General features: G+C 39.6%; 2 protein-coding genes across 2 annotated transcripts in view; both read right to left on the reverse strand.

The window, feature by feature from the left end:
- Positions 1-17,597, reverse strand: part of LOC6045351 (serine/threonine-protein kinase S6KL) — a 58,800-nt gene extending 41,203 nt beyond the window's left edge. Inside the window, exons 1-6 of the mRNA XM_038249998.1 lie at positions 17,192-17,597; positions 7,602-7,833; positions 7,418-7,541; positions 2,828-2,926; positions 2,607-2,765; positions 798-886 (exon numbers count right to left, since the gene is read on the reverse strand). Coding sequence (XP_038105926.1) covers positions 798-886; positions 2,607-2,765; positions 2,828-2,926; positions 7,418-7,541; positions 7,602-7,833; positions 17,192-17,346 — 858 coding nt within the window. The 5' untranslated portion in view covers positions 17,347-17,597. The remainder of the gene's footprint in view (positions 1-797; positions 887-2,606; positions 2,766-2,827; positions 2,927-7,417; positions 7,542-7,601; positions 7,834-17,191) is intronic.
- Positions 1,027-2,765, reverse strand: LOC6045352 (autophagy-related protein 101). The gene is made up of 2 exons (XM_038250001.1): positions 2,625-2,765; positions 1,027-2,573 (listed from the first exon to the last, which is right to left on the reverse strand). Exon 2 carries the CDS (start codon positions 2,516-2,518, stop codon positions 1,862-1,864), a length of 657 nt encoding a protein of 218 aa, XP_038105929.1. The 5' UTR covers positions 2,519-2,573; positions 2,625-2,765; the 3' UTR covers positions 1,027-1,861.
- Positions 17,598-23,794: the final 6,197 nt, after the last annotated feature.

Genomic DNA, 23,794 nt, shown 5'->3' on the forward strand with positions numbered 1-23,794 from the left:
TCAAAGTGACAAATATCAGTTAACTGAGAATTCAGTAAAATCTAAATTACTGAATCGTTTACTGAAATTTCAGTAGATTAAAATTCAGTAAAACTTTACTGCATTTCAGCAAAAAAAAATTGGTGTGTAGTTTCCAAACAAAAATGTTGACAACTGTTGTTCCATCATGCAACTGTTGTTGCATCATGCATGATGTATAAATATTCGCACAATCTTTGTCGCAGGAAGGATTTTCCGATTGATTCCTTCCTCCATGGTTTTTTTCTTTATGCAACAATATTCATAATTGTACAATGGTCGTGAAAAAACGCGATCAAAATGTTACCTCCTGTTTCTTGTTTTTCTACACGTAATTGTCCCAGATTATTCGCCCTAGTGAGCAATTTGTCAATGTTGCTGATCAATAACATCTACCAACAACATTTCTGCGCAGATTCAACTCGAAAGGAAGCATGCACTTTTAAATTGTTTCAAAAATATTTAGATAGGGCCGAAAGGTTTTTTTAACAAAGTTTGTATAGAGAATTAGGGCGGTTCGTCGTTCTTGCATACATTCCAAAAATAGCATGTAAATTGTACAAGGAGCAAACCGCACTATTATTCGGCTCTGTCTGAATATTTTTGAAAAATTAAAAAAGTTACGTGTTTTTGGGAAATTCAAAACTTAATGGTTCCTCTCGAGTTGAGCCTGCGCAGTAATTTTTGTAATTTTGTGTAGGTAAGTGTAATAAATAACAGTACTTTCAGTGAAAAAGGCTAAAGTAACTTAAATGTGAAATATACAAAGCAGTACTCACCTCTCCGGTGTACATCCGGCATGCCAAAACACCCAGCGCCCACCAGTCGATCGCATGGCCGTACGGTTCGCCAGCCAGTATTTCGGGAGCTGAAATGAAAACATTCGATTGCTTTAGCACGCACGCCGCTACTTACCTGAAACAAAATAAAACGTTCTTGTTCTTGTTTTGATGACCTCCTGACAAAAGGGAACCATTCTTTCAGGACAGAAGTGTTTCCCACTGAGCATTAATTGTTCAATATTGGTTTTTATTATCTTTTTTTCACTTAAGCATCACGAAAGTTTTGTGACTTTTTTGCATGTTGCTTTTGTAGAAGGAAATACACCGACGCACAATGAAACGAAACGCTTGCCTATTGTTCTACGTGGTTTGCTCTTGAAACATTGTAAAATATACACACTTTGTTTTCTATTGCATACCTTACTGCGTAATAGTGCATTTGACGAATTCGATTTATTGTTACTCAATCATTAAAATAGCTTTTTACTCTGACTGTTTTTTCTGTTTTTTTCAAACTCGGATCACAATGTAATTTACCTACAAACATTGATTAGCTGCAACGTGAAGTAGTTTTTATTTCTCAAACTAACTCTTAATTGGGCGTTGCAACTCATGAACTATTGTCTTAGAATAAGTTGTATAAACTACTTACAAGTATGGTGTGTGTGTATGTGTAAGTGAACGTGTGCACTTTCATTTGTGTGCAGCTGCTGCGTCTTGACTGGTTTGCTTGCAATCAGCACATGCGACATTCGATCATGCCGTGCTTTTAAAAATATAGATTTACGCTACACGATTTCCGTACTCTGATTAGTTTGATTTGAGAATTGCAATTTGTGTCTCAATTAATCCTTGCTAATATACACAGAACTCGACTGACTACAGCCGACGAGAAAGGTAATAACAACACTTTTTTTATGTTTGCATTCACGATCGGTAGCCTCTTACGAATAAAGATACCCACATCAATTCTAAACAACGAACGAAACATTCTTCTTGCCACTGGCGAGCCTTTGTACAATAGCCAGCATTGTTGCCACAATCATCGCGGACGTCAGCAGTCACAACGAGAGCGGATTCTTGAACAGCTTTTTCATAGTTTTCCCGACCGAGTTCGTGCTGGGACCGGTGGTGGTAAACTTGAACTGAAACAGATACGGCTGCACATCCGGGTAGTTTGTGTCAAAAACCGAGTCCAGCTCCGTCTGGTTGGGCGTTTTTGGTAGATAGTCGTGTCGATTCATGACTTCCGTGATGTAGACGATCTTGTCGGACAGCATATCGCCGACCCGTTCCCGGCAAATTTGCCGATCGTCCTCGTTTGTGAGGTTGATCAATTCTAGCCGGATGGTCCACACTTCCCACGGGATGCACTCGCTCAAAAACGACCAGCGAGCTTTCTTACGCTGGAAGAATTCGAGCGAGATCTGCCCAGTGCCAGAGCTTTCATTGCTTCGCAGCTGCCGGCTAAATTCGCCAATCTCCTTCCGGATCGTCTCGTCCAGCTGCGGCGAAGTGCAGCAAACGTACGTAAAGTCAATGAAGTCGCAGTCCACGTCCATATATCCGATGCTTCCCACCGAATACATTGCATCGGATGTGTAGATAAACTTGCCCAAACTCCGATGGAACAGAATCGTATGGAAGATGCTGGACACGGCTTCGTCCACCTGACGACCCTCCATCGTGAGGTCAAACGTTTGCGAACGTGCGTTCATTGTGACGACCGTTCAACCATTCAATCCCACAAATCCTAACGTAACCCAAGTTAATCTAAGAGAGAGATAGTTCAGAACAATGCTTTACCCATGTACTGCAGCGTACCGCAGATAGTGCGCGTCCGCGTGCCGATGCTGAGCCACCGGGCAAAGCCAAAGTCGATCAACCGAACGTGGAAGTCCTCGTCTAGCAGAACGTTTTCCGGCTTTAGATCGCGATGAATTATGCCGGCCTGGTGGAGGAAATCTGCAAAAAAACGTTTCTTATGTAATCAAATAGGGTTATAGTACATTTTGCGGTGATTTTACCTAAAGCAAGCGCAATTTCTGCGACGTACAGACGAACAAGTTCATGTGGAAATTTGGTAAACTTTTGGAACAGCTCTCCGTTTGAAAGGTAGTCGGAAACTGTAAATAAATTAGAATAACCCTATGTATTTTCAGTGAAACACAAACGGTCAATCATTATTGTTGTAACTCTTCTACTTCGGTTTGTTTTTTCGAGTGATTTTATAGCCTATCCCCAGTAAGGCGAGGAAGGCAAAACACATAAAATTCAGTACTTTGTCCGAAAATGCTTGAGTTACAACACCAAGTCTGTTTGTCCCACCATTACACTTCTACGCATAATTGTCCCACAAAGTATTTACCTTCACGGAATCACTAGTATTACGAGGCATTAGGTCTATTCCCGTACTTGCAGAATTGCAGAATTTCTGCAGCTTCTGCAGAATTCTACAGCCAGCATAAGTCACTTTTTTGAAGCACGCTCCCGTACTTTTCAGCTCGCTCTCTTCATTTCTCTCTTTTGCAGAAGTTCTGCAAGGAGAGAAGCCGCAAAACTTTTGCCTGGGTAGCGCGTTCCAGTACTTTTTCTGCAATATTGTACACAGTTGAGTGGATTTACTCAAATTGGGTATTGAAGTTTTTTAAATTATTTCAAAACAATTAAAAAAATGGATTGACAAAAATTGTAATTGAAGAAGTTTACCTCTAGAACGGGGACTTATTTTTTATGCAAATCAACATTTTATCTGAAAAATCAAGCATGTACCATTTATTAAACTAGAAATTAATAATGCTTAGGTAGACATTTTATAATAGAAACAACTTAAAACTTTTACATTAGGTAAACAATTTAAGAAATGAGAATGGCAGGTACGTTTAAAAAACATAATTAAAAAAAGGAAAAGGTTTAATATAGAAGGTATATTTATATACACCATAAATACATGTTTTAATAGCAAAATGTTTGAAAGATAACATAAATAAATTATCATTGGATTTCACATCGAAGAACAACGGTGACGCAACGAAATTGACAAATAAAAAAAATTAATCACAAACTCTACAATTTTAAAACTCATAAATTTAGAAATCTGAAAATTAAGAAATTCGTGATTAAAAATATAAAAATCTATTTTCAAATTGAGGAACTTGAAAAAAATAAATCAGATGTTAGAAAAATTTAAAAATGCAAATATTTATTTCAGAAAAAAAAACAATAAATCAGAAATTCAAAGCTTGAAAAATACAAATAATTAAAAATTAAACATTGAAAATTTCAAAAAAAAAAATCTTAATTTTCAAAATTCGAAATAAAAAATAAAGGTTTCTAACTTAAAAGTTCCTAAACATAAAAATTCTAATACTTTTGACGTAGACTACGTCTTTGTCGAAGGTACTGGGGTGCCATTCCAAAAAACCCGGGCCGAAGGCCCTGGAATACTGCGTCATCCGTCAAACGCTTATATCTTCCTTCCTCTAATCGAATCGACACGATTTATGTTCCATTCGATTCAAAAATTATTCAGCAATTTGCTATAAAACTTTCATTGTTGGCAATATAGTTTAACTATTGAAACAATTGAATGTTTTAAAATGTTTTCAAAATGCAGAGAATGAGCGCTTCCCACTCACGGACGGGAATGTCAAGTACCTATTTTGAGGGGAAAATCATCCGAGCAACGCGACCGAGTGTCGGTCGCGAAAAAGGAGGGGAAGTATATAAGAAAGTGCGCCAGTTTTCATTCCAACATTCACGTCTCAGACGTCGGACCGGCAGCAGCAGGAAAGCTCAGTCCAGAGCAGCAGCAGCAGGAGAGAGAGGGACCAGAACTGGAAAAGAAGCGCGCATCGCCTTCTGGTCGTCACCGTCAGCCAGTTGCCTCTCGATGGTCGGACCGTTTGGATCTTTCGTGGTAGGGGGTGAAGACTTCCCAACTCTTCGGAGTTGCCTCACTCCCCGTCCCTCGTCCCACCCGGGACGAGGCATCAACAAGATGAGGCGCGCGCCTGCTGCCTTCCGCCGAAAAGCCTCTCGTGGGTCAAGCCGTGGTTGTGAAACTATCAGGACATCCAACTAGCTCGTCGCATTCGCGGCGAGCGCTTTGGAAAGAGTTACGTCGTATCCAATTCCAAACTGTTGAAAGAGTTGCCCTAATCTCGTCCCTCGTCCCACCCGGGACGAGGCAGCGAACTGCAATAATTTAAATTTCAGGAACAAATTTTAGTCTTTGGGGGTGACGGAATGCACAGCTTTCTGAGGCTGCTCTCGCCCCAACCTCTCTGCCCTCCCCCCATTTTGCTCTTAGCATTCTTGCAAAAATTCATCCAATGCTCTCGTTTACCTTCAAAATCGATAATTATGTATTGATTCATGCCCAGAAATGCTAAAAGTTTATTAATCTTTTTAACCTTATTGAAAATTTTGAAGAATTTCATTTTTTCGAAAGTGTCGAATGTTAAACAATTTGCTACCCGATTTGATTCTCACCAAACGCACACATCTAAACTTTACGTAGTCTACGCTATTCCGGTTATGTCTGTGACATAACTACTTTGACTTTTTAATTCGAAATAAATGAATCAAGAGTTTGAATATTTCAAAGTTCAGAACACCAAAAATTTAAATGTTACAGATTTAAAAAAAATAATAAAAAATAAAGAAACTAAAAAAACAAAAATAAGTTAAATTATAAAATTCTTTACATAAAAAAATTAAAACTCAAATATTTAAAAAAAATAGAAGCAGTTCGTACTCTATTTTCCGAAGAACTCGTCAAAATGTTCAATCTCTAAATCCTCTAAACCTGATTTTCTAACGACTCCAAAAAAAATGTACTTTTTGTGATTCAAGATGGCGCATTTAAGAATTTCCGAATTTTAGAATTTAAACTTCCTAAAATTTAAGAATTCGACTAGATTACATCAAATTTTTTGGTTCAAATAAGAATACAAATTGGTAGCACCGTTAAAGGTACAATTTATTATTTGGCAATTAAATTTACCTATTATTTAAACACACATATTTAGTCTATTCAAAAAGTTATCATTTTAACACTAAAAAATATCGCTATATCATTTACATTAATAAACTAAGCATGAAATCGTTAACACAAAAAATCGTTCTTAATAAAACCAGACATAAAAAACTAACTACCCAAAAAATCCATCGATTCAAAATATGCAAACGTCTCTTCAAAAGACTAATTCAATTTAGAAATAATAAAACAAAAAAATATATTACAACTAATAATAAAATGCTTGATTCTAGCCAAATTGCAAACTTTATGTAAGCGTGTACTCAACATCCATCACACCAACTTGCAGTCACTTTTCAACAAGAAAGCGAAGAGAGAGCTTGCAGAAAAGTACGGGAACGGTTTTGCTGCAACTTCTGTCTCTCTCATTGCAGGAGTTCTGCCTGGGAAAAAAGTTACTTATGTTGCAGAAAAGTACGGGAATTTCGTGCAGAATAACAGAATTCTGCAGTACGGGAATAGACCTATTGTGTCTTGTTTACCTATTTTATAGCAGAGAATTACAACAAAGAGTGATAAAATGCTATGCTAGAGTGCTCCGGATCCAGGCCCGTAGCCAGCGGAAAAAAAAACATTTTTTTTGAAGACCTATACTGCCGTTCTACGCATAATTGTCCCATGTTCAAAAAAGTGCAACTGAGAAAAACGCGATTGAAATTTTTCGACCGATTTCTGTGTTTCTACGCATAATTGTCCCGTGGGTTCATATTCGCCCTATGTGTCCCTAGTCGCTCCAGTTAGCAGTTTATCACCCTTATTTGTGATCCACTTGCTATACAACAGATAAACAAGGCATAATGGTTAGTAAAACTAATGATTCCGTGTAAGAAAATACTTGGTGGGACAATTATGCGTAGAAGTTCAACGATGGGACAAACAGACTTGGTGTTGTTTTTAATGAGTTTCCGAACAAAGTACCAGATTTTATGTGTTTTTCTTAAAGTACACATCAGACTAAACTTAAAAATGGCATAAAGTCAAAATCGTCAAAAACTGACATGGGACAATTATGCGTAGAACGGCAGTATGGGAGAGAGGGAAGAAGAAAAAAAGAAGAAAATGTCTTCTTCAAGCTTCCCCCGAACCAACATTTTGGCTACACTCCTGTCCGGATCAATTACGCGTAGAAACACACAAATCGGTCGTAAAATTTCAATCGCGTTTTCTCAGTTGCTCTTTTTTGAACCTGGGACAATGATGCGTAGAACGGCAGTATATCAGTGCGATCAATTTAAAACTTAATTTAACAGTAAAATAGATGTGATTAGATTCTGCATACTTTAAGGCTTGTAAACCCAATTTTGAAAAAATCGAAGTTTTTATAAAATTCGCTTTTAATGCAAGTGAAGTGTTAATTAATAAACCATTATCTTATACAAAGAAGCCCGTAACCAGCTTGGTTTCGGCTCTAACTCGGGCAACAAACAACACCTGCAGTGCTATATCGGCGTAGCTATTAATTTTCTGTTCGTTAAACAGGGCAAATCTGGATCCATTAAAACGTAGCCGTTTACAGTTTCATGTCCGAGCCCTTCGTGTCAAAGTGTATACCGCTTGATCCAGCATAGATACTTACGCAAAAACACCTTCTTCTTATTCTGCCAGAAGCGAACGCATCGCGCCAGGAACGGATGGTGGCCACAGATGGTTTGGATGTCGACTTCGTCCCGCAGCTGACCGATCGCACCGCTGTTGATAATCTACGGGACAATAATTGCCATATCATCATTGGTGCTAATGTTTGCACGTGATTTACATACCTCAGACTTGCTAAGTACTTTCAGTGCATAGTCTGCTGCTGTCGTGCGTTCGCCGGCACGCACTTTGTAGACCTTCCCGAACGCACCGTTTGCAATGTGCTCCACTACAGCGTACTGCGCTTCGGCAATACTGTCCACCGGGAAATGGGGCAGAAAGAGAGCCTCAGCCTTCGTAACGGGCCAACAGGTCTTCGACAGCAGATGCTCGTTCGCTAGGGTTGATTCATGCCACCTGTATATTTATTTTTATTTTATTATAATTTTTTTTTTAATGAAATTAAAATTAGAAATTATCCACTAAACTATCAAGATGACCGAGCGTCTATCACAACGTCAAGCATGCACTCGACAGCTGACAAATCATCGACCGTCATGAGCAAAAAAAAACACACAATGACTGTTTACAACACACACACACACAAACAACCCACAGCAGTAAGTTTCTGATGTCACAGTTGTTGCTTACCTTCGGCGCGACACACGCGACCACGGACGAAGGTTCCGATGGCGTTGGCGCTGGCTGTGGCCAGTTGTGTCGAGTGCCGTGCAGGACAGCGAACGGGAAATCCGCTGGAAGCTCTCGCTAAGACGGTTGAAAACACCACCGTCTTCGTCGATGCTGGCCGAACGTCTTATCTGTGCATAGCATGGTGTTTTTGTGTGGAGGAAAATAAATTGGCAGAGTTTTAAACTATTGTACACATGCCCAAGTAGCTGGCAGCGTTGCCAGTATTATTGCTGAGTCATGTTTCTTTCTCTCTTATAGACATTTGTTTTAGAACTTGATTCTGAGTCGATATATATACGTGAAGATGGGTCTAGGAGGTCAAATTAAGAAGTTCATTTTCGAGCGATTTTATAGCCTTTCTCAGTAAGGTGAGGAAGGCAAAAATATTCAATACGGTTTATTTTTCATTTCAACTTTAACTAGAACTAATTTTGCTGATATAAAAATAGTAGACGAATGTAAATATCTTGGTGTCATTTTATTCGCAATTCGCAATTTTCAGTGTAAGAACGGGCCTTGACCGATCTTATGCACTAGGTTCCCGACGAACACGCACTGCCCTTACTGTTAAAGGGCAACTGCCCTTGGCAACCGAAGAACTAGATCGCAGAGTGCCACGCTGGTTAACACACTGCGATCACCATTCCAAGTACTACCTCTGTCAAATAGAGACCTGTTTTCTAGACCCCTCTGACTTTCTATCAGGTTATGGGCCCAGGGCGTGGAAATTTCTAGAAGCAGAAGAAAATTTCGTTGGTTTGCTGTTGAAGATGTCGGAGGAAAAGCTGTGGCTGTTCGACGGAACGAACTTCTCCAATTGGAAGTTCCGGATCGAAGTTCTGATGGAGAACAAGGGCCTGCTGAATTGTCTCGAGGATGCCCTGAACATCGCGGACTACGCTGAGCTGAGAACGGACACGCCGGAGCAGAAGAGCACGAGACAGCGGTTGCTAGCGGAACGGCTGGCCAGGGACCGCAGGTGCAAGAACCTTCTAATCGACCGGATTTCAGAGGATCAGCTGGAGCACGTGAAGGACAAGCGGACAGCGAAAGACATGTGGGACGCGCTGCGGGATGCTTTCGAGCGCGTTGGAATTGCCGGTAAACTGTTCCTGAAAAAGCGGTTTCAGGAGATGCGTCTGGAAGAAGGTGAGGACGTAAAGGCGTTCCTCCTTCAGTTCGAGAAGGTTCTGCGGGAGTTGAGAGCGGCCGGCGTTAAGATGGAAACGGAGGACGTCGTCTGTCAACTGCTGCTGGCGCTACCCGGATCGTTCAATGCGCTCATTACTGCGGTGGAGACGATTGAGCCGAAGGAACTCTCTCTGGAGTACGTGAAAAAGCGGGTGCTCGACGAGGAAGCAAAACGGGTCCACCGAGCCCCCCAGAGCGACGAGGAGAGCTGCTCGGGTGAATCTGCGTTTGCCGGAAGGATGCGTGCGTTCAAGTGTTTTAGATGTGGTCGTGTTGGCCACAAGAAGCCGGAATGCCCCGACGGACGGTCGGTCGGCACAACAGAACCGGAAAAGAACCAGGTGAGGTCGTCCACAAAGTCTATTCATCGGCGGGAGGTTGGAGCTGAAAAGGACGATGAAAATACCATTGCGTTTGTCGTTGCTACTGGCAACGGAGCTGGATCGTCGCAAGCTATGACCGAGAGAAAAATCGAGTGGTTTCTGGACTCTGGCGCAACGGACCACATGGTATGCGACAAGACGCTATTTGAAGATCTTCGACCTCTGTCCAGGCAAGTGCGGATTTCTGTGGCCAAGTCCGGCCAAACGCTGGTGGCGGAATCAGCCGGAGCTGTTCGAGTGAAGACGCTTGTGGATGGTCACTGGCAGTTTGCAGTGGTTAACGATGTGCTGTTCGTACCAGGTTTACAGTGCAACCTGTTTTCGGTCCGTCGACTGGAGGACAACGGGATGGCGATCAAGATTGAAAAAGGTAAGGTGTCCATCGAGAAGCAAGGCCGTGTCGTATGTTGCGGACATCGTAAGGGCCAGCTATACGAGTTGGACATCTTTCTACAAAGTGAAACCGCGCGCGCCATGATGTCGCAGAATGTTCTAGTTGACGAAGATCAGGATGACGTCTGGGAAGATGCGGTGGAGTTCCTAGAAGATACAGTTCCAGCAGCCTTGGAGAAGGAATCTGTCGCTGAGAAGGTGAATGAAATTGTGGCGTACGTCTTGACTGCAAGAATTCTCGATGACGAGCCTGAAGTGAGACTATCAACTCCGAAGCGCGGTAGCTCGTATCGACGACGGCAAAGAAGAAGATTTGCGCTTGAACTGAAGATGAAGCTGAAGACTTGAAGATGAAGCTTAGTTTCTTCGTTTGAGTGGGAGTGTTAAAGGGCAACTGCCCTTGGCAACCGAAGAACTAGATCGCAGAGTGCCACGCTGGTTAACACACTGCGATCACCATTCCAAGTACTACCTCTGTCAAATAGAGACCTGTTTTCTAGACCCCTCTGACTTTCTATCACTTACACCTACATCTCACCCTTGCTCTGAGTCAGTACGAGCAGCACGCTAGAACACGCTTTGAGTGTTCGTGCCAGGCATGCACACCTTCTTTTCCGGTTACGCATTTTAACTCGGCCGGGGGTGGTACATTACGTAGGGTTTGATGTAAGTATAAGCGCCTAACCATTTATAGTGTGCCTATCAACTTTCATTAAAGCAAAAACTGTTTTATTTTTAGTTTGAATTCAAAAACTAGTTGTTATTTTACTGTGTTTTGTTTTCTCCTGAAATCTTTCCTATTGTTGAGTCGTGTTTTTATGTTGCTATTTCTTTTGTCGCGGTGTTTTGTTACAACTTTGGTCCTAAGCATTTTATAAAAGTTTTTCAAAAGTACAATAGTAATATTTGTGTTAATTCTTTGATCACTCCAAAAATTGAGTAAGGGCTCGAACCTCATTTGTTTGAAGAAAAGGGTGAAGATTGAAAACAATGGACAGTGAAAGAAATATACTATTTGAAGAATCAATAGTAAAAGAAAGATAGTAATTTATGAAGTAGATAAATAAATTAACAATAATTAATAAATAGAGGTAACAAACAAGCTTAGATTGTATTGAGGGCAATTTATAGGGCAAATGAAAAATTATTCAAATAGATAAATAAAGAAAAGGCAGATGATAACAAAATTGACATCGCTGCCAAATTAAGGGAAAGCAGAAAGTATGTTACAGCAGCATCAATTGGTAAAATAGAGTGAAAAAGCGTTGAGAAATAAGAGAATCAAATGAGTAAAATCGAAATCAAATGGAGGATAGTAAACAGAAGCCGCGTTAGAAAATCAGTGAAACAAAATAAACAGAAGATAGGTGGTAGCTGAGAATGAAGAGAAGAGAAACCCCGTTGTGCGATGTTTCAGGTACATCCACAGCAGTTGACTCAACATACTGCGAATCAAAACAATACCGTCTACAATCACAAATTACTTCCCTTTCCCACATTGTCGCGCCCCTTTCTTTTAGCCGTCTCGACTTTGACTTTGGTCAAAGGTTTACGATCCGTTTCCACAGGCCACCAGCTAGGTCATCATGAAAACCAAGCCAACGTGGAGGTAAGAAAATAGGACACTTGCAAGGAACCAGAGCTATACTGTCTTGATCAAGTATGATCTAACAGGACTACGGACGTAGTCAGTGACGCTCCTTCTAGGATGTTCCTCGCCTGAGCGTCAACTGAAGAGGTATCATCAGCATCATTCGCACTTGGCCTGTGTCATTTTAGACAATAAATTGAATTGGTCGTCACATATAAATAATTTATTGAAAAAACTCAACAGATTATTGGATTATCTATAAAATTAAACACAAATTAACTGCTAATGTACATTTGATAATGTCTCATTCACTATTTAATGCTCACTTATCTTACATAACTTCAATTTGGGGAAACTTGGGGAAAAGTCAAGTCAACCTTTGTGGAATCGGAAAGGGCATAACATTTCCGATCTTTTGATACCCAGACATCTACGTTTTCTATAAAACCCACGTTTTTAAATACCTGAGCAAAAAGTATGTTTGATCCACGAGAACAAAAAATACGAAAATCCATACATTTTTGGCAGGTTGCTCAAACTAAACCATAACAACGTTTTTATCTAGGTATTTAAAAACGTGGGTTTTATAGAAAACCTAGATGTTTGGGTATCAAAAGATCGGAAACTTTATGCCCTTTTCGATGCCACATAGGTTGACTTGTAAATCGTGGACCGGTTCGGATGCCAGCGGATTTTCCGACGACGTAATTCCGGGTTGGTACGAAATTCCAACAAAAATCTATTCTATCGATACAAATACCCCAAAACGGTGTTATACCCACTCCAAAATGTTTACTTAGCAATTCTATGGTAATATATTGACTAGGTGGGTACGGATTTTGAAAAGTTCTCAGATCAAGTTCTGGTGTGGTTCCCTTGTAGGGCATACCCAAAGGACTCTGACGCCAAATTTCAGCTCATTTGGTTGAAAACTGGCTTGTCTCAAGTGGGTTCAAGTTTACATGGAAATTACTATGGGAAATTTTTAAATTTCGTCCATTCGCTCCTATAGGCCTGGGGAAAACATGTAGATACTTCTAGGATGGCCAGAAATGAGCAGAATCGTCTGGATAACAACTTTCCCTAAGAGACCAGGTCGATTCGTTCTACCCCCATCGAGCTCAACGGCAATACATCCGGGGTTTTCGGAACCAACGGTTTTCCCCAGAAAAGCATCAAATTTTCCTTAGCATGCTATGAATGCTTCATGAACACCGCGACGCCACATGTCAAACAGCTACCACGTGGACTAGCATCGCCTATAAAAAAATTACTTTTTATTACTTTTTGAACCATAGAATAATCATTCATGGTGATCAGGATACTATTCAGCTATATTCTAAACCTCCAAATAAGAAAAAAACTGTTATGGTGCAAATTTTACAATCACATGGTAGCTGTTTGACATGTGGCGCCGCGGTGTTCATCAAGCATTCATAGCATGCTAAGGAAAATTTGATGCTTTTCTGGGGAAAACCGGTGGTACCGAAAACCCTGGATGTATTGCCGTTGAGCTCGATGGGGGTTGAAGGAATCGACCTGGTCTCTTAGGGAAAGTTGTTCTCCAGACGATTCCGCTCATTTCTGGCCATCCTAGAAGTTTCTACATGTTTTCCCCAGGCCTGTAGCGGCGAATGAACGAAATTTAAAAATTTCCCATAGTAATTTCCATGTAAACTTGAACCCGCTTGAGACAAGCCAGTTTTCAACCAAATGAGCTGAAATTTGGTGTGAGAGTCTCTATGGATATGCCCTACAAGGGGAACCACACCATAACTTGATCTGAGAACTTTTCAAAATCCGTACCCACCCTAATATTGACATTCAGTTAAATTAAAAGTTTGCAAAATTAAGTTTAGATAAATTTTATATAGAATTTCCAGAGTTATACAAACTTTTACACTAAGTAGTTAGTAAACTTTATATTCAATCCAAATTTATTCAATCCAATTTTTTTTAATCAGTCAAGGATGCCTGTTTGGAGTTTGGAGACTGGATTAATGGTGATTTGTGAACAAAAAAAAACTTTATTTATGTAAATTTTTCGAAAGGTGTACAAACTTTTTTTGTACCTTTTTTGATTGTTGTAATAGTATTTGTTATATAACTTTTTCTAGAAATCATCTTTTCATGAGCTTTTTGTAGCAAAATATTCGGCATGAGTTTCTAAACAAAACGGTTTCTGTCAAACTTTAAGTTGTTTACATGTTTCATCACAAAATGTGCATAGTGCCCAAGGGGTGTAAATACTTTTTTTTTACATACTGTATCTGTAGTGATTCTACAAGATTGATGATTTGGTAACCGTATCAACAAATTTAAGCACACAAGTGTTACATATAGACTTTTTTGAAGCAGCATTACAAATAATCTGATGAAATGAATGTCCGGATTAATTATTTAACCCTTCATTGGATGGGTAATCAACATAATTTTCTAATAGCCAAATAAATTTAAGACCTGACAAAGCTATCAAATATTAAGTATTATGTATACACCTTTAACAAAGCGTGACTTTTAGACCGTGTTGTGGCGCTATAATCACGGCAAGAAGTGTCCAGGGCATTTGTGGAAAAACAAAGTCCCATCCCAGAGGGGCTCGGAGTACCAGAACATCTTAGCATGGTGCTCCCAACGAATAATTGCCTAAAACCCCAAACTCGGAGCGTATGGCGGTGTTTCCTCCTGTTTTTTCCTCACCTTCAGATTCAGAATAATTGTGTTGATATTTGAACACTTCGTACTTAAACTCAACCCACTTCAACGAATCATCTATGCGGTAAACTATACCCAGTGGGCCTTGCCACTTTAACGTTTAACTGTAAATGTTAATAAATGACAACAAGAAAGCTAGGCTAGGTTTGATTTTAGTAGATTAGATTAGACACCCTTTTGAAGACGGAGTTCAGATATGTTTACGAAAATTATGTCTGGTACATGATGGACCAAACGTTAGAAAGATTATCAAAAGACCTACATGAGCCGTTTACTTTGACGATATAAAATCCCTATCAAAAGAAATAAGTTATGACACTTAATTTATCCCGGCTTGCACCACAAAGCGGTGAAGGTTTTCCTGTTGGAATCGATTGCTTAGTAAAGGGAAGGTAGTCCATCGTCACAAGCTGGACTTTATGTGGTCACCTTAGCTGAAGCAATGGAATTTAAACATGAATATTGAAACTTGTTGCATTAGTAATTTGTCATTCGTTTGTTTATAGCCTGTTATTGTATACACTTTGCCTCAGGTCAAATTTTATTAAAAATTCTCACTCACTCCGCATGTGAATGCCGGTCCGATACTCGTCATGGGTGTTCTTCTCAGAAACAGAGAAAGAAATTATTTACTTAATTTATAAAACATGTTTAAGAGAAATGATTTGGCTAAATTTTACTATATGAATATGAAAAGTCACCAATCACCTGGATAAATAAATAAGTAGGGTATCGGGAGAAGATCTAAATGACTTGAGTTGGATGATCTGAAAATCAAATGTTGAGCAATTCTCTACCAAAACCGGAAATGGATTTTATTTGTATTTTTTGATTTGGCTCAAACTTTGTGGGGGCCTTCCCTATGACCAAAGCCATTTGCATCATTAGTTTGTCCATATAAATTTCCATACAAATTTGGCAGCTGTTCATACAAAAATGGTACGTAAATATTCGAAAATCTGTAACTTTTGAAGGAATTTTTGATCAATTTGGTGTCTTCGGCAAAGTTGTAGTTGTTAAGACTATTTAGAAAAAATAGGTACACGGAAAAAAATTTCCCGATTTTATTAACTTTTTTCACAAAAACTCAAATTCCCAAAATACGTATTTTTGATTTTCGAGATTTTTATACAAAATCCGCAACTTTTGAGCTATAGAGAAACATGGTCAAAATCTGCCCGAGTTATGATTTTTGAAAACTGGTGATTTTGGAAAATCGAAATTTCATATTTTTTTGACCTCATTTTTATGCAAAATTGAATTTGCAATCGAAAAGTTCATTACAGATTTTTGATAAAGGGCTCCGTTTTCAAGATATAGCCACCGAAAGATTTCAGCGAAATATTTGCAGTTTTTCGATTTTTAAAAATAGTGACAATGAGTGACCATTTCTAAAAATATTTTTTCGAAAAGTTCAGAAAATTTGCTATAAAATTGTCTAAGAGACATTGAAGATTGGACCTCTGGTTGCTGAGATACAGCGGCTTAAAAAAAACACGAAAATTGAAGTTTTCTAAGTCTCAAAACAGCCCACCATTTTCTAATGACGATATCTCAGCAATTAATGGTCCGATTTTCAATGTTAATACATGAAACATTCGTGAAATTTTCCGATCTTTTCGAAAAATATTTTGAAAATTTTAAATCAAGACTAACATTTTTGATGGGCATAATATTCAAAGTTTGGCCCTTTTAAAATGTAAGTCTTGATTTAAAAATTTTCAAAATATTTTTTTCGAAAAGATCGGAAAATTTCACGAATGTTTCATGTATTAACATTGAAAATCGGACCATTAATTGCTGAGATATCGTCATTAGAAAATGGTGGGCTGTTTGGGTGAGACTTAGAAAACTTCAATTTTCGTGTTTCTTTTTCTTTAAGCCGCTGTATCTCAGCAACCAGAGGTCCAATCTTCAATGTCTCTTAGACAATTTTATAGCAAATTTTCTGAACTTTTCAAAAAAAATATTTTTATAAATGGTCACTCATGGTCACTATTTTTAAAAATTGAAAAACTGCAAATATTTCGCTAAAATCAAACTTTCGGTGGCTATATCTTGAAAACGGAGCCCTTTATCAAAAAATCTGTAAAGAACTTTTCGATTACAAATTCAATTTTGCATTAAAAAATGAGGTCAAAAAAAATTATGTGTGAAATTTAGATTTTTTCCAAAAATCACCAGTTTTTCAAAAAATCATATCTCGGCGCCAGATTTTTTGACCATGTTTCTCTATAGCTCAAAAGTTGCGGATTTTTGTCCCCTAAAACATATCAAAAAATCTCGAAAATCAAAAAATACGTATTTTGGGAATTTGAGTTTTTGTGAAAAAAAAGTTAATAAAAAATCGGGAATTTTTTTTTCCGTGTACCTATTTTTTTCTAAATAGTCCTTAACAATACCTACAACTTTGCCGAAGACACCAAATTGATCAAAAAATTCCTTCAAAAGTTACAGATTTTCGAATATTTACGTACCATTTTTGTATGAACAGCTGCCAAATTTGTATGGAAATTTATATGGACAAACTAATGATGCAAAATGGCTTTTTTGGTCATAGGGAAGGCCCCCACAAAGTTTGAGCCAAATCAAAAAATACAAAAAATAAAAATGGTTGAAATCGGCCGGTTTTGTAGAGAATTGCTCTGTTATGAAATCTACTTTATTTGAGCCATTTTTCAAGCTAAGTATTCGTAAATTTTATCAGTCTACCACCCACTTCATCTGGCAACCATGACAAGAATAAAGAATAACCACAAACAAAAACAACAACAAAAGCACCAGGAAGTAATGCTCAACTGCAACTGACCTGCCTAGAAGAAGCTCGTGATCCCGACGATTCCTTTTTGCTGCTAGCGGCAAACTCGGAAATTGCTGCACCGGAGACAACGACTGTTCCGGAATTGCACACGCTGGTTTGGCCTCGGACTGCAGAAAGATTGCACTGCTGTTGGCGTTGCCCATAAAACGAAAACAGAAGGAGCGTAGCCTTCTTCTTTGCAGCCAAGGGGAAAAACTCGAAAATAATCAAATTCCGAGCTGCCCCGCAGAAAACCTGCACTACGGCGCAATTGGAGTAAACACCCAGATCGTTTTTTGGTATTTTTTTACACTGCACAAACTACACGAAACTATACATTTTAAAAAAAGTTGGTTTTCACGATTTTCACTGAAATGCTTTTGTTCATCATCCCAAAAACATCACGCCAGGGGGTGATTTGACAAAAGCTATTTACATTAGTTGGGTCAGAAAAGTCAAATTTACTGCCAAGTTTCAAAACATACCTAACGGCGCGTTCTTTAATTACGTAACGTATTGCGGATTTTAGAGATTTTTAGACAATCTCGTGCAAGTTGTGAAAAGCTCTCCAGCAGAGGGAAACCAAAATTGGGTCCTAAAATGAAGCTTAGATTGCTGATATTATTGTTTACAGTGATAAAGCTTATTTTTCTGAGTACAATGACCCTTTGTACGACCACAAAGAGTTTAAAATGGATTTTCAATCAATTTTGAAAAATTAACCTCGCGGTCCTTCTTGACAGAAAAGCTCCAACTTGACAGCTCGTTCCAAGGGAACCATAGTTGATCCATCGAAAAATGTTGTCTTGTCAAAAAAATTGCATTAAAATGAAAAAAAGTGATCACAAATGGGTTTTAATCGTGTTTTTTACCGTTGTACACAACAATTGACATAGGGCTTTAGTACCCAATTCCAGATTATTTTTGAATTGAGAGTAAGAAAATAAATATTTGTATGTTTATTGTCTAATTTATTTTCACTCTGCTTTACTTCATTTCCCAGTCACGAAATATTCTGGCAGAGCTGGTTCTGTCAGAATCCTGATAGAACGGTAAAACATTTCTGCTAGAATGCTGTAAGAATATCCAGCTCTGTAAGAACTCTGCTAGAATCCTGCCAAAACGTTGTGACTGGGTTCGATCTCGCCAGTGTGGATCAATCGGACAGCGCAGGGGACTCATAATCCAGAGGTTGCTGGTTGGTACTAGCAATGAATAGTTGGCGGCACGATGGTCGACAGCTATAAAGACAACTTCGTTTTTACTCCATTTCTACCAAAAACTAAACCTGTCTTTTGATTTCTAAATTCTGCCAGATTCAACGAGGATTTTCAATGTTATTATATCGAATACAAAATTATTAAAACGTTTGAAATCTTTGATTTTTCATCAAAACATATTGCAAACAAGCACCCAAGCACCGCGCGAAGAAACGTCAAACGCCACCCAAGTAACCATCCAGCACTAGGAAAATCATAAAACAGCAATTAATCAGCAATCCTAATGCAAGATTGCTATGCAACAGCACGTGCAAGTGCTAGTCAGCATTGTGGGCGTAGCATTCAAGATAGCTGAGATAATGCTGTTTAAGTGCTGTTGCTGGCAACTCTGTTTGACAGTTTCTAATTAACTGGCAACATTATATGATTTGTTTACATTGGAAGCGGTAGAGCGAGTGAGACGGCATGAAAAAAAAACCTAAACATGTTATTTTCTAATTACTTTTTTTTCAATTCGGTTTTATTTGTGAATAATCAAGTTACAATGAGTTCATTTAGGTACATAACAGAGTTTCGGTGTTCCTTTCAGCTGTGTTTTACATCATAATTCATTCGAAAAATTATTACTTTTAACTATGGAGTAGACAGGAGTAAGAAAAAGTTTTCAAAAAACTTACAGAAAGTGCAATGGGAAAAGGATAGATAAAGAGAAAGCTTAAAACTAGATCACAGACAAAAATAATCAATTATAGATGTGCTTGATCATCAGCTCCCCGAGGGCCAGAAATTGCTCTGCCTTGTTACGGCAGCCCGAAACCGCGTCATCATCTCCCGCGAGAGCAAAGAACTCCGGCAGGGTGAAGAGATCTTCCCCGGTGACTCCTTGCTGGGCCGCATCGCCGCTACCGGCAGCGACCACGCTGGCAAACGACCGCTCCCATCCAGGAGGGATCGCTGGGTTGTCCGCTGGAACCGTACGCTGCCCAACTGCAGGAACGGCTGCGCTCGTACTTCGCTGAGGAGAGTGGGACGCTGCTGCTTTCTTCTTCCTCTTTTCCTGCTCCTCGAGGTAAGACTTGCGCGCGACGCATCCGCGATAATTGCCGGTATGGTTGCCGTCACAGTTCGCGCACTTTACGCGCGGCTTGGTTTGTTCTGCGTTTTCCCCCAAGTCCGCCTTTCGTGGCAGTGCGCACGCCTCCGAGAGGTGTGACTCACCGCACTTCACGCAGCGGGGCCGGAGGTTGCAGTTCCGCGAGCCGTGGCCGAATTTCTGGCAACGGTGGCATTGCGCTACGTCCGTCGGGTTCTTGGTGTAAAACCGCCAGTTTACCCAAAACCGTCCAACGTCTTAGTCCGCCGCAGATCTTGGATCTTGACGGTGCCGCGGTCGAAGTACAACAGGTACAGGTGTGTACCTGTGACTGTTGTCTTTCGCGAGAGCACTTTTATCTCCCGTGGCTTTATTCCGGCGTTCGAGAGGTGTCGCTTCAGGTCGGCGATCGGACGGTCTTGGTAACCCTGCAAGACGACCTTAACAGGGGCTTCTCTGGGTCGTATGTGTAGAAGTTGAAGTTGCTGCGCTTCAGTTCTTCAAGCACCAGGTCGAAATCTTTTCTGTTCAGTGTGATCACTTGCACTGCCGACTTACCGATTTTCAGACAATATCCGAGGCCTTCCAGCAACTCGTCAACATCGTCCGCCAACGTGTCCAAAACAAAAATTGGAGGTGGTCTTCGTTCCGTTGGAGAATTGTTCTTTTTTGACGTCGGCACTTTTTTCCGTGCACGACCATCATCGTCGTCGTCGTCGTCGGTAGTGCTGCTACCGTCGGTGTTGTTGTTGTTATTTTCTTCGTCGTCGCTCAGCATCTGGAATTCGTTCCTGATGGGGATGTTGGCGGATGTTGATGTGCCACTGGTCGTGGCACCGGAGGTACCCGAACGGGTTCGCACTGGTGATCTCGGAACATACCCGGGATGTAATAACTTTTTATCGATTCCATCTGCGCTCACGCTCCCCTGCGCGATGGCGGCCGACACGGCGTTGGTTTGTTTACCTTTTTGCACACGGCCGGTAGACGAACTTCGCGGATTTTTCGAGGCCGCACTCGAACTGCCACGGCCACGGCCGGCCTTTGGCATGCTGCAGGAGCAAACTCGCGGCTAATCACGGTAAACTACGGCGAAAAAAATCGAAAAAACGATGGAGCACTGAGCACTTGACTGCTGCTTGCTCTCGTGCGTACACGGAGGGTTTTTTTTTTTCTAATTACAATGTGGAAAAACATCGAGTTTTTTTGGAGATCATCAAATTATGATACATTTAGGTGAGTTTAACAAACAAAATTTTCTTTAAAAATTTTAACAGGTGTATCCATTTCAGAGGCGGCACAAATAAGACCGGCAGCTGTTCGGAGTGGACGTCGGGCTCACTACACATCATCAGAGCAGCAATGTTCGGATTTTCAGGAAGACGTTAGCTGTGGACATTATGTGCGCTGTTCCAAAATACCTGCACACACAAAAAAATATTACGGTAATGACAAAAGTAACTTACTTTTGAATTCTTGTTTGAATTAAAAAGTTGTTAAAATTTGCTACATTAACACTCCTCCGTCCAAGCTTTTGAAATTGCTGCTACATTTCAATTGCATTGTTCATTTCAACCATTTAATCGTTTTTCGAATCGGTGAGAATCTAAACAAGAACGATTTTCCGATCCACTTACCTGCTAGCACGAAGAAATGAAGCGGCGCTTTTTTGGGGAACACATGTTCAACAATCAGCATTAAAATTTGAAATCAACCATTCAAATTTAACTAATTTTCGCTGAACACGAATATGACACTTAGAAAATCCCAAAGTATTCAGAAATCCAGAAATTCAAGATGGCGGTTATGGCGCCTGTAGTATATTGGAAATATTGTAATAGTGATTCAACCACTCAAATCTAACTAATTTGGGGTCTGAACACGAATATGACACTTCGAATATTCCAGTATTCAGAATCCAGAAACAAGATGGCCAATATGGCGCCTGTAGTATATTGGGAACATATTTGAGGGTGTAATAGTGATTCAACCACTCAAATCTAACTAATTTCGCTGAATATGACACTTCGAATATTCCAAAGTATTCAGAAATTCAAGATGTCCATATGGCGCCTCAGTATATTTAGAATATTTTGAGGTTGTAATAGTGATTCAACCACTCACATCAACTTGGGGTCGCTGAACACGAATATGACACTTAGAAAATCCCGCAGTTCAGAAATTCACAATATGGCGCCTGTATTGGGAACATAGTGTAACCACTCAACTAACCATTTAGGTCGCTGAACACGAATATGACACTTCGATATTAGTATTCAGAAATCCAGAAGATGGCGGCCAATATGGCGCCTGTAGTATATTGGGAATATTTTTTGAGGTTGTAATAGTGATTCCACCACATCTAACTGACGGGGTGCTGAAATGAATATGTCACTTAGAAATGAGAGCCAATATGGCGCCTGTATATTGGAAATATTTTTGAGGTTGTAATAGTGATTCAACCACTCAAATCTAACTAATTTGTCGCTGAACACGAATGGCGACACTCATTCAGTATTCAGAAATCCATGGCGGCCATATGGCGCCTGTAGTATTGGGAACATATTTGAGGGGAATAGTGATTCAACCACTCAAATTCAACTAGTCGCTGACACGTATTCAAAGTATGAAATCCAGAAATCCAGATGGCGGCCAATATGGCGCCTGTAGTATATTGAGAATATTTTTTGAGGTTTAATAGTGATTCAACCACCACATCTAACTGATTGGAGGTTGCTGAACATGAATATGACACTTATAATCCAGCAGTTCAGAAATCCAAGATGGTTGGCGCCTGTATATTGGGAATATTTTTTTGAGGTTGTATAGTGATTCAACCACTCAAATGTAACTAATTTGGGGTCGCTGAACACGAATATGACACTTCATTCCAAAGTATTCAGTCCAGAAATCCAAGATGGCGGCCTATGGCGCCTAGTATATTGGGAACATATTTGAGGGTGTAATAGTGATCCACCAAATCTAACATTTGAGGTCGCTGAGAATATGACACTTAGAAAATCCCAAAGTATTCAGAAATTCAGAAATCCAAGATGGCGGCCAATATGACGCCTGTATATTGGGAATATTTATTTGTTGTAATAGTGACCACATCTAACTGATTTGAGGTTGCTGAACATGAATATGACACTTGGTATAATCCAGTAGAATCCACAGTGTTCGTGCAATATTGAGAAGAGCCAACCACTGCTTGTCGCTGAATTTGTCATCACTTGGTATATTCCAGTATGAAATTCAGAAATCCAAGATGGCGGCCAATAAGGCGCCTGTAGAATATTGGGAATATTTATTTGAGGGTGTAATAGGATTCAACCACTCAATCTAACTAATTGAGGTCGCTGAACAAGAATATGACACTTAGAAATTCCCAAAGTATTCAGAAATCCAGAAATCAATATGGCGGCCAATATGGCGCCTAGTATTGGGAATATATATGAGAGTGTTAAAGCTCAACCACTCAAATCTTTCTTATTTGGGATCGCTGAACATGAATATGACACTTGGTATTTTCCAGTATTCTGAAATAAATTAAGATGGCGCCTGTAGTATATTGGGAATAAACTCTTAATAAAGATTCAACCACTAAATGTAACTAATTTGGTGTCGCTGAACACGAATATGACACTAAAAATATCCCAAAGTATTCAGAAATCCAGAAAAAAAAATAAAAATTATTCCCAACATACTACAGGCGCCATTTTGGCAGCCATCTTAGATTTCTGAATTTCTGAATACTTTGGGATATTCGAAGTGTCATATTCGTGTTCAGTGACTTCAAATTATTTAGATTTAAGATGTTGAATTACTATTACAACCTCAAATCAATATTTCCAATATACTACAGGCGCCATATTGGCCGCCATCTAGCATTTCTAAATTTCAGAATACTTTGGAATATACCAAGTGTCATATTCATGTTGAGCGACCCCAAATAAGTAAGATTTGAGTGGTTGAATGGCTTTTACACTCTCAAATAAATTTTCCTGATATTCTACAGGCGCCATATTGGCCGCCATATTGAAATTCTTGATATCGTAATACTTTGGGATATTCTAAGTGTCATACGTGTTCAGCGACCTAAATCAGTTAGATTTGAGTGGTTGAATCACTATTACAACCTCAAATAAATATTCCCAATATACTACAGGCGTCATATTCGCCATCTTGATTTCTGAATTTCATAATACTTGGAATATACAAGTGTCATATTCGCGTTCAGCGACCCCAATTAGTTAGATTTGAGTGGTTGAATGGCTATTACACCTCAAATAAATATTC

Source organism: Culex quinquefasciatus, chromosome 1 (assembly GCF_015732765.1).
Source record: "Culex quinquefasciatus strain JHB chromosome 1, VPISU_Cqui_1.0_pri_paternal, whole genome shotgun sequence".
NCBI lineage: Eukaryota > Metazoa > Arthropoda > Insecta > Diptera > Culicidae > Culex > Culex quinquefasciatus.

Bases quoted from the DNA above. Each gene is read 5' to 3' on its own strand.
- LOC6045352 (XM_038250001.1), bottom strand. From the start codon at position 2,518: ATGAACGCACGTTCGCAAACGTTTGACCTCACGATGGAGGGTCGTCAG.